A 10,294-nucleotide genomic window follows, 5' to 3' on the forward strand; every position below is an offset into this window, starting at 1 on the left:
AGTGTATAGTGTAAACTGAGTATAATAGCGCAAATGAAATGTGAAATAAAGTGGCAATACCAGCGATTTGAGGTTATAATAATTTTAGCAGGCGCAAAGTTTGTTTACTCTGTTTTATTAACGAAATATATAAAATAAAAGTGAATAAATGATTTGGGTTGCATAAAATAATAACCGGAAACGTTTTAGTAGTGTTTTAAAAGTGGAAACTGGTGATTTAGTGCATTTTTGACGTGGTAATTGCTCATAGAAAACAACGAAATTTAACAAAAGTTCATAACTTTTAAATGGTTAATAATATTATCTCCGCCCCTCCGGATTGTTATTAGGGGGGCCGAAACGCTTCGTTTTGTACCCCTTCCGACTTTTCCGCACCTTTTTTAGGGGTTGTTACCCCACCCTAGAGAATTACCTAAGTGCCAACTTAATTTTGACAATGAATATGCCCAATTTTACTTTTGGTAGCCGATAATGCTTTACGAATGCAAATGAAATGCAATTAAGAATTCAAGGATGATCATTACAATATGAATTAGCCACGAAAACATGTTTTTTTATTTGTTTTATTTATTATTACTATTATTTATAAATTTTATTACAAATGCTTAATATTTTCTTAATGCAATATTTTATTTAAACGAACTAAGTACGCGATTTGGTTTTTTCACATATTAATTTATTAATATACAATATTTTAATGATGAAAAAAAGGTTTGGTATTTTGCACTCTTACCTGGTAGCATTTTTGATACCGACAAATTTTCTGTAGTGGCAGCCCTACCCGATTATCAAAATTGAGGTTATCGATTGAGGAGCTCTTTCGATGAAAGGGTAGTAAGAATTTATCGAATTTAATGCAATTCTATTAATAGTTGCGTTCCCCAACTTTTCTGGGTTAACCGGATCGCGAATAGCCCTAATGTAAAATTCCGCCATCCTGGCTTCGAAGACATTTATGTACAAACAGTAAACAAAGCCGAATTGGATGTTAAAAGAAAATGTCAAATAGGCCAATTTTGTTAATATTAAATTTTTCGTTAGGAAACGTGTTTTAATTGTGCTAAATTGTAAAAGTATATGATTTATAATAAGACTTAATACGGTAAATGAGAGAAAATAGTGATTTTTGTGGAAGTATTAGTGATTTTTTGAGTTTCAAATGTTCAACTATCTGCTTGTTGTGTGAACAGTATCGATAATCGCCGGTTCGTTTGAAGTGTAGCCGATAAAAGCAGAATCGATTACTATCTTATGCAAATGCATAAGCACATATCTACTTTATCTCTATTCTAAAGAATTCTAATGCGTAATTTGTTTGTTGGAAGTGTGCTAAAAATATTTTGTGGTTTAAAGTGAGTTAAATTTTTTATTAAAATGAGTAGCAAAAGGCATGTGAAAAGACTTATTAAAAATCAAAGAGAGTTGTATGTAAATAGTTTAATCGATGAAGAATCCCACAGAAATTCTGAAGCTTGTCGGCCAGATCTCTTAGAAGAAAATGACGCAGGCACAAATGTCGACGTAGCCTCTCCTCTGCCGGTTGTAGAAAATGAAAGTACTTGTCCAGAAACTTAAAAAAAATTTAGATGTACCGAGATGTGCGGAAACGCTTTTTTCTAAAAAAAGACAAAAGGCAGTCATTGGCAATGTTGAACCAGGCTTATATTGTCATATTGGCTTAAGTACTCAGCTGGAGAAAGTTTCCTATATAATTGGTGACGTTGATAAGATTTTGATAGACATTAATATTGATGGTTAGCCATTATTTAAAAGCCCTCGGGCTCAATTGTGGCCAATTTTGGTAAGACTAGTGGACTTTAAAGAAGTCTCTGTATTTCCCATCGGCATTTATGTAGGAAATAAAAAACCAAATGATGTATCTGAGTTTTTGAATCCCTTTGTGATGGAAATGCAAGGCATATTACAAAATAATATTAACGTGAGTGGAAAGTTCGTCGCAGTTGAAATAAGGGCATTAGTTTGTGATGCTCCTGCCAGAGCTTTTGTTTGTGGTACGCCCAGTCATGTATCTTCTCATGGTTGTGGCAAATGTACACAAATCGGAAGAAAGTTGAATAATGTCCTGGTATATAGTTCAGAACCAGGAGAGTTATTAACTGATGACGATTTTTTAAGGAGGAAATATGCAGGACATCACATTAAGAAATTCAGAAATACCATGACTCCTCTAGAAAACATTGGTGTGAAAATGATAACGCAAATAGCTTTAGACAGCATGCATTTACTAGACCTGGGAGTAATGCGAAAATTTTTGTTGCGATTACTTCAAGATAAAGTGAATGTAAAGGTAGAGAAAATAAAAAAGAAAAATATGTCTGAAATTTTAAAATCTTTATCTCCCTTTATAACTAAAGAATTCGTAAGGAAACCCAGGTCCATGGATGAAATACTAAACTGGAAAGCAACAGAATTTCGCCAAGTGCTACTCTATACGGGTATTCTTATCTTCAAAGACAATGTTCGTGATGACGTGTATTACGAATTTTTGCTTTTGCACTGTGCCTGTAGGCTACTTTTTTGCCCCAAATCTTACATGAACAATCTGTCGGTTGCAAATAACATGCTTTCATTGTTTGTTGTAAACTTTTCGCAGGTTTTTGGAGATTGTAGTGTAACTCACAACGTTCATCAATTATTGCACTTAACGGAAAACATAAAATCATTAGGGCTATTGTCGAGTTATTCGGCTTATGATTTTGAGAACTATTTACAAATATTAAAAAAATATGTTAAAAAACCAACACATATCCTCCAACAAATTGTAAATAGTGTAAATCAAGACAGTTTCATAGTAAAGGAAAAGCCGAAAGGGTTCAAAGTTTTCAAAAGTAAGGGCTTATGCTTCTTTTTTAAAGACAGTATATTTACGTCAAAAAAACCTGACTGCTTCTGTCTCATAAGACCTTATATACCGATAGAAATTCAAGGGTTTTCAAGTGACAGAGAGTTAGTAATAGGGAAAAAGTTTAAAAATTTGAGAAGTTTTTTTTTTGATCCAATTGATTCCATGACTATAGGGATATGCTTGGCAGACACCTCACCAAATGACGTTGAAATTATGTATTCTATCGAGGATATAGAGTGTAAACTGATAGGTCTTCCATATGAGAATAACATACTTTTGCTACCATTGCTACATTGTTATTAATCACTTTTATATAACCACTTTAATAAACGCTTCCAGCTGTAAAAATACATATACCCTAACAATGCCTAAAGACATAAAACGCGTACGATTTGCAAACATGGAGAACACACCATCATGTTGTAAGTTTCATATACGTAAGGCGAATTCATATAAGGTGGTATCTATTCTATAAATACAAATATTACTTGTATTTTGTTTTTGCATTTAGCGGGCGATTGTCGAATTTCAGCTATCCTTTTTCGAAACAAAAAGGGCGACAGAAAATTCAAATACCCTCACGTTTTCACTCACTCACTAGCGAAATTCAAAATTTTGACAATCAAACGCTACACCTTATATAAATCTGCCTTGGTTTCATAGAACATACCTTTATAAATATGTATACGTGTATTTACACTAATTTTATTTCCAGCTAAAAAGCCAGAATGCGAGGATTGCAAGTCTTTTCATAAAAAACTGACAACTTTGCAAGGTACGTCATACGTATTATTATTTTTTATGTAAACACTTTCTAATTTATCAATATGAACTCACTATATAACTAAATAAAATAAATCGTAATGTGTTATTTTTCAGAATCGGTTGAAAGCTTGAAACATGAACTTAAATGTAAGATTTTTCTCACATTTATTTGTGGTGCTTATTTTAATTTAAACCTTGTTTTATGTAGCTTGTATGACTTCGCAGAACGTTGCTGTAATGTCGGCGCTGGCGGAGCAAAAAGTAATTACACAGAAACTAGTACGACAAGATTCTCTGGTGGTTTCAATGAAATCCTTTTTCCCATTAAATTCAACAGAAGATTTAACAAATATTAACCATAAAGTCATACCAGAAACTCGCTCTATTATGGTGAGTATTAGTTGTCTGCGATCAAAAAAATACAAACGTATAGTAATATTTATGTATGTATGAAAATATTATATTTTTTGATAGATATCCACAATCAGAAGTATGCTTCAGTACTCTATTAGTAAAAACCTAAAAAATGTTTTTACTAACGATATAATAATGAATTATAACGTTGATGGAACTCACGGCAAGAAGAGTCTCAAAGAGTTCAAAAATTTGTATCAAGTATTAATAGGTAAACATTTTATTTAATAACAAGTGTAAATATTAAATTAACATGTGTATGTAACCTATTTTATTTCAGAATCAATAACAAGCTTGAGTAGCCCGGACGACCCGGAAACGCAGCTGAGAAAAGCACTTCAACTAAACAAAAAGCGTTTTTTTCAAAAAAGGCCATTGAGCCGAAATCTTCTCAGGAATCGTCCTAATAGGGGTGGGCAAACCATCCATAGTTATTCCTTTGGATAATGAGTATGTAGTCTTTTTAATACATGGTCTCAATAGTTTGTAGTTTTTTAGATTAAGATATTCAAAACATTAGTTTGAATGAACAAAAACAAAAAAATATAACGCTTCCCTAAATTATAGGGAAATTGAATTTTAAAGATTTATGGCCTTATTCATAAAAAATAAAGTATGTTTAAAAAGCTTTATAAGTTGACGTTTTCATAAATTTTTCAATTTATAAACCTTTTATAAAGCTACTTTATTTTTTATGAATAAGGCCATTAATTAATAAAACTCAGAGTTCGAAGCTTTTTGCAAAGTACAAATCCTTAAAATTTTCATTGAACATTTTACCTTTTCAATAAAACTTTTTAGAAAAAAATTCAGTATGCAGCTTTGTAGCCATTGAATTTTAGTATAATAAAGTTTGAAATACCTATCACGTACCGTGGATATTTGTTAATTTATTTATTTTTTGTTAAAAATGTTGGTGATTTTCTTCCATACAAAAAGATACGTTTTATGGAAAAAATGGCTAACACCTTCAACAACAAAAAAATATATAACAAAAACTTAAAATTTGCACTTTATTATACTGAAATTCAATGCGTTACAAAACTGCAAACTGAAATATTTTCTAAAAGGTTTTATTGAAAAGGCTGAGTTTTTAATACAAATTTAAGAAATTTTAAATTTTGCAGAAAGTAAAAATTATTTATTTAGACTAAACAGAAAATGATTTCCCTATAACTTTTAATAGCAGTATACTGACCGTTTAAAACGAATTTAAAATTAATTTTTTGAAGATATTATTTTTGTTAATATTTGGAAAACGATGGAGAAATTTTTCGTTTGTTAGCAGTTTTATACATTAATGTACGTTAACGCTTACTTTTATTTTAGAAAACCACAATAAAGAATTATTACGTAACAAACTCATGAAGTGAAAGCAAAGTTAATTACACAGGTTAACAAAAAAAAAGTGTATGCATATTAAACCAAACCTATATATCCCTATGTTATTCGACACGCTGAATGCGAATCCGAAATCCGTTAGTCTCCACCACGTCAGGTTCGTGGTCAGTTGAAGGTCAAGTAGGGAAAAATTCATTGAATAAACCTTAAAATTCATATACATTCGGTTTTACATTCGCTGAACCCGAATCCGAGGTCCGTTAACCTCCATAATGTCAGCTTCGAGGTCATTTGAAGGTCAAATAGGACATAAAATTTATTCAATAAAAATTAAAAAAAATAATTTGTTTTTATTGTCACTGAAACCGAGTATGGAGGTCCCCTGATTCCTCAAGGTCATCTGGAGGTCATGCCAAGGTCATCCCAAGGTCAAATTCCGATGAATTTTATTGAATTTTCAGGTTTATTCAAGGAATTTTTCCCTACTTGACCTTCAAATGACCACGATGGAGGCTAACGGACCTCGGATTCGCATTTAGCATGTCGAATAACATAGGGATATATAGGTTTGGTTTAATATGCATACACTTTTTTTTTTGTAAACCTGTGTAATTATTATATTAAAGAAATTTTTCAAAGTGCAAATAGAAGTTAATGCCTTAGTTTAATAAAAAAATCATGTGATTCAATTTTTTAATTTTAATAGCCTAAGACATTGCAATAAGTTCGAATGAACACCAAATCACAGCATCTCAATGAATTATTAATTTGAAGTATTAATTCATTTTTAATAAGAGTTGTTGCCTTAGCTTTCTAAAGCAATGTGTGAAAGAATATTTAATCTTTTGTATTTTATACAAAAAGAATTGCGGTCTAAATTTGTTTTTTTATAATAAAAAAATAATAAAAATTTGAAAGTTAGTTTTTTTTTATACAGTTAAAATAATTGTTGTTTTCATAAGATCTACATAAAAGTAATTCCTAAACGTTTTATAACAAAACTTATAGTAGTTATAGTTCGTGCTAAATATTTAACTTTTAAGAGCATTTGTTTGTTTTAGCTATTAATTAAAAAACAATAAGAAACATTTCAAATAAAAGCTGAAAATGATGAAATAAGTTAATCTAAAAAATTCATTTGCGCTTTTTTATTTATTTTTTTCTGTTAATCCAATCGTCTAAAGTGGTGATTTCAGACTAAAAATGGACTAGAATTTTTTTATCGTTGCGAACTGGTATTTAACCGGTATAAACTGACGCAGATTTGTATGGTCCAAATATGGTGATTTTGGAGTATTATTGAACTACAATTTTTTTAATCCCAGCGAACTGGTATTTAACTGGTATAAACTGACGCAGATTTGTATGGTCCAAATATGGTGATTTTGGAGTATTATTGGACTAAAATTTTTTTAATCCCAGCGAACTTGTATTTAACTGGTATAAACTGACGCAGATTTGTGTGGTCCAAATATGGTGATTTTGGAGTATTATTGGACTACAATTTTTTTAATCCCAGCGAGCTGGTATTTATCTGGTATGGGACTGATGCAGGAGCGGACAATTGGCATCTCCTCTGACATCGCCATGTTAAAAATACCAGTGGCTAACACTGAAAAAGTATGCAACGTGAACTAGTTGGGCTGAAAAGCAAACTGGTAGCATTCTAGTTTACAACTGGTAGCTTTCCCTGCAGGGTAACTTCAAATCGATATATCTCGATTCCTAGACGTGACCCAGCGAAACGCCGGGACACGTATAACTTCTTTTTTACCGATATAACTTTCCCCGGTAGTTTGAACCCTTCCCGATCACTGACCCCTACCATTTGTCTCACAGTGTTATGAACGGCGAATGAACCTGTTTACACGACACACTCGTGATTCACTTTGCATCTCTGCTTCTTGTTCTTTCCTTTTGTTTAATGTTTAATGTGCTGTTAATTGTGCATTTTAACGGTGGAGAAAAAATTTGTAGTGGTTAATTAGCTAAATCAATAGTTTTAACGAATCTAACTATTTTTTCAATGTTTGTGCTGGTGGAGATGTGTGTGGTCTATGTGTTTTGACAGCCGTTATCGATAAAAATTAGAGAAGACAACGATTTGTTCTTGATTGGATCTGAATCACCTACGAATGAAGCGATTCGCTCTAAAAATTGTGTATGGCGAATTACATGATTCGGTTCGTAATTGGGGTGCCAATCACGAATGAGAGAGCGAATTACAAATATGAGAGCGAATCACTTGCCGTGGAAACATCGTTTAAGGGTGCGATCAAACACACCGTTTTTATAAATGTATTGTGTACGTGAGTGCCGTTTATGTGTATGTGTTATGTACATGCCCTGTGGGGAAAATTGCAAGTTTTGAACTGGTGCATTTCTAGTACATTTAGAACCCCTACTACATAGTTCGCGATAAATCTCGTTTGCATGCAAACAACTGGCCAATTTAACAGGGATGTCATAGGAATTGGAAGCTGTCCCCCGCTGCATTACCTTTTCTATAGTTCAGAACCAGTCCTAAATTCGACATACGGAATCTAGTTCGCTTTGCACCCCATTTTCTATAGTTCAGAACCAGTTGTAAACGAAAAAAGTAACCATATATTTTCTTTTTGGGTTACCATGGTAGCAATTTTTAATTATTTGCAAAGAAATGTACCCTATAGGGAAACCCCGAACTGGTGAACCGNTGCACCCCATTTTCTATAGTTCAGAACCAGTTGTAAACGAAAAAAGTAACCATATATTTTCTTTTTGGGTTACCATGGTAGCAATTTTTAATTATTTGCAAAGAAATGTACCCTATAGGGAAACCCCGAACTGGTGAACCGAATTTGTAGTTCCGTGCTAGATCTTTATCGCCAAAAACGAACCAGTCCGATAGTAACTAGATCGCCACCAGTTCAAAAGCAGTGATATGTGGTACTTTAAAAAAAACCATTTTAGAAATCTATATCTAAAATGACGAATTTAAAACTCGTTCAAAACTATGGAAAAAGGGATGCAGAACGAACTAGATCTCATCTGGAGAATTTTGAACTAGTTCGAAACTACTGAAAAAGGGATGCTGCGGGGGCTTGTTTACTTTAAATAGATTTTTGCTTGGCGGGTTTTTCGTTCAAATACGCTTTCAGTCTGCACGTCGCAGATGCTTTTTCATAGTTTGGTAATACAAAACTAAAATTTGTGTTAACAGCTTAACATTTTGTGGCCTTCTGGAATATAACCAATAACAGACAGCACCTCTGCAAATTCAGCTACAGCCAAACGTATGTAAACGTGTTTTCAAATGCAAAATTTAATTTACGTTCATTCAAACTAATTTGATTTCAGCTTGAAAATACATTTCTCTGCAAATAATTAAAAAATGCTACCATGGTAACCCAAAAAGAAAACATCTTGTTACTTTTTTCGTTTACAATTGGTTCGAAACTATAGAAAAGGGGATGCAAAGCGAACTAGATTCCATATGTCGAATTTAGTACTGGTTCTGAACTATAGAAAAGGTACTGCAGCGGGGGACAATTTCCAGTTCCTATGACATCGCCGTGTTAAATTCGCCAGTTGTTTGCATGCAAAAGAGATTTATCGCGAACTAGTAGGGGTTCTAAATGTACTAGAAGCGCACCAGTTCAAAACTAGAGATTTTCCCCACAGGGTATTTTCAATCTGAAATGAAATTTGTTTGAATGAATGTAAATTAAATTGTGCATTTGAAAACACGTTTACATACCTTTGGCTGTAGCTGAATTTGCAGAGGTACTGACTGTTATTGGTTATATTCCAGAAGGTCCCAAAATGTTAAGATGTTAACACAAATTTTAGTTTTGTATTACCAAACTACGAAAAAGCATCTGCGACGTGCAGACTGAAAGTGTATTTGAGCGAAAAACCCGCCAAGTAAAAATCTGTTTAAAGTAAACAAGCCCCCCGCTGCATCCCTTTTTCAGTTGTTTCGAACTAGTTCAAAATTTGCCAGATGAGATCTAGTTCGTTCTGCATCCCTTTTTCTATAGTTTTGAACCAGTTCTGAATTCGTCATTTTAGATATAGATTTCTAATCTCGTAAGAAACTACAAATTTTGGTTCACCAGTTCGGAGTTTCCCTACAGGGTGTTTATTTCCTTTTCTTTCGTACGTGTTTATTGATATATCTATACTGTAATGTTTTCGGACGGTACTAGCTCTTACTGCCAATATAGGAGTATTACATATGTATATGATTTAAGATATTAGCTTAATTTGTATAGAAGACTTATCCAACATAATTAGTTATATTGGCTTATGAAAAGATATCTTGGCTTGTGTATTGAGCTAGATGCATAGCCATTCAGCATCAGAAAGTTGTCTGCTTCAGCCAATCACAAAAGGCAAAAATTTGTTTTAACACTACAGCCAAGGCGAATATATATAAGGTGGTATCGATTCAACAAATACAACAATTACTTGTATTCTGTTTTTGCTTTTAGCGGGCCGTTGTCAAATTTCAGCTATTCTTCGCCGAAGGAAAAAGGGCGACAGAAAATACAAACACTCTCACGTTTTCACTCACTCACTAGCGAAATACAAAATTTTGACAATCAAACACTACTCACAGCTGATGAAACAACACCACCTTATATAAATTCGCCTTGACTACAGCGTTCAAAAATGTATATTTCCAAATACATATACACATTGTTGCCAACTTTTATTTTCAAAAAGCACCAAAAACTTGGAAATAAAGCGCTTTACCACACTAAAAACACCAATTTTTTTTTATCAAAGGCTGTTTTTTTTATACCCGAGCGCACTTGTGCACAAGGGTATTATAACTTTGTTCACATAACGGTTGTTTGTAACAGGCAAAACGAATCGAGATAGATATAGACAAATGTATACATAAATGATCAGAATGAAAAG

General features: G+C 32.8%; 2 protein-coding genes across 4 annotated transcripts in view; one reads left to right on the forward strand and one right to left on the reverse strand.

Annotated features, from left to right (window-relative positions):
- Nucleotides 1-10,294, reverse strand: part of Lgr1 (Leucine-rich repeat-containing G protein-coupled receptor 1) — a 423,583-nt gene that overhangs the window by 14,271 nt on the left and 399,018 nt on the right. The window lies entirely within an intron of this gene.
- LOC108369083 (uncharacterized) lies at nucleotides 1,249-4,634 on the forward strand. Of its 3 annotated transcripts, XM_017624082.1 has the most exons (8): nucleotides 1,249-1,317; nucleotides 1,358-1,424; nucleotides 3,206-3,288; nucleotides 3,582-3,641; nucleotides 3,746-3,778; nucleotides 3,840-4,021; nucleotides 4,106-4,256; nucleotides 4,326-4,634. In XM_017624082.1, the coding sequence occupies exons 2-8, from the start codon at nucleotides 1,375-1,377 to the stop codon at nucleotides 4,490-4,492; spliced, it is 726 nt and encodes a 241-aa protein (XP_017479571.1). In that variant the 5' UTR covers nucleotides 1,249-1,317; nucleotides 1,358-1,374; the 3' UTR covers nucleotides 4,493-4,634. The 3 variants fall into 3 exon arrangements, with proteins under 3 accessions (XP_017479571.1, XP_017479578.1, XP_017479562.1); XM_017624089.1 differs by lacking the exon at nucleotides 1,358-1,424 and having other exon boundaries at nucleotides 1,261-1,352; XM_017624073.1 differs by lacking the exons at nucleotides 1,249-1,317; nucleotides 1,358-1,424 and having other exon boundaries at nucleotides 2,928-3,288.

The sequence above is a fragment of the Rhagoletis zephyria genome, unplaced genomic scaffold, assembly GCF_001687245.7.
Source record: "Rhagoletis zephyria isolate East Lansing unplaced genomic scaffold, Rhagoletis_zephyria_1.1 Rzeph_scaffold_00056, whole genome shotgun sequence".
Lineage (NCBI taxonomy): Eukaryota > Metazoa > Arthropoda > Insecta > Diptera > Tephritidae > Rhagoletis > Rhagoletis zephyria.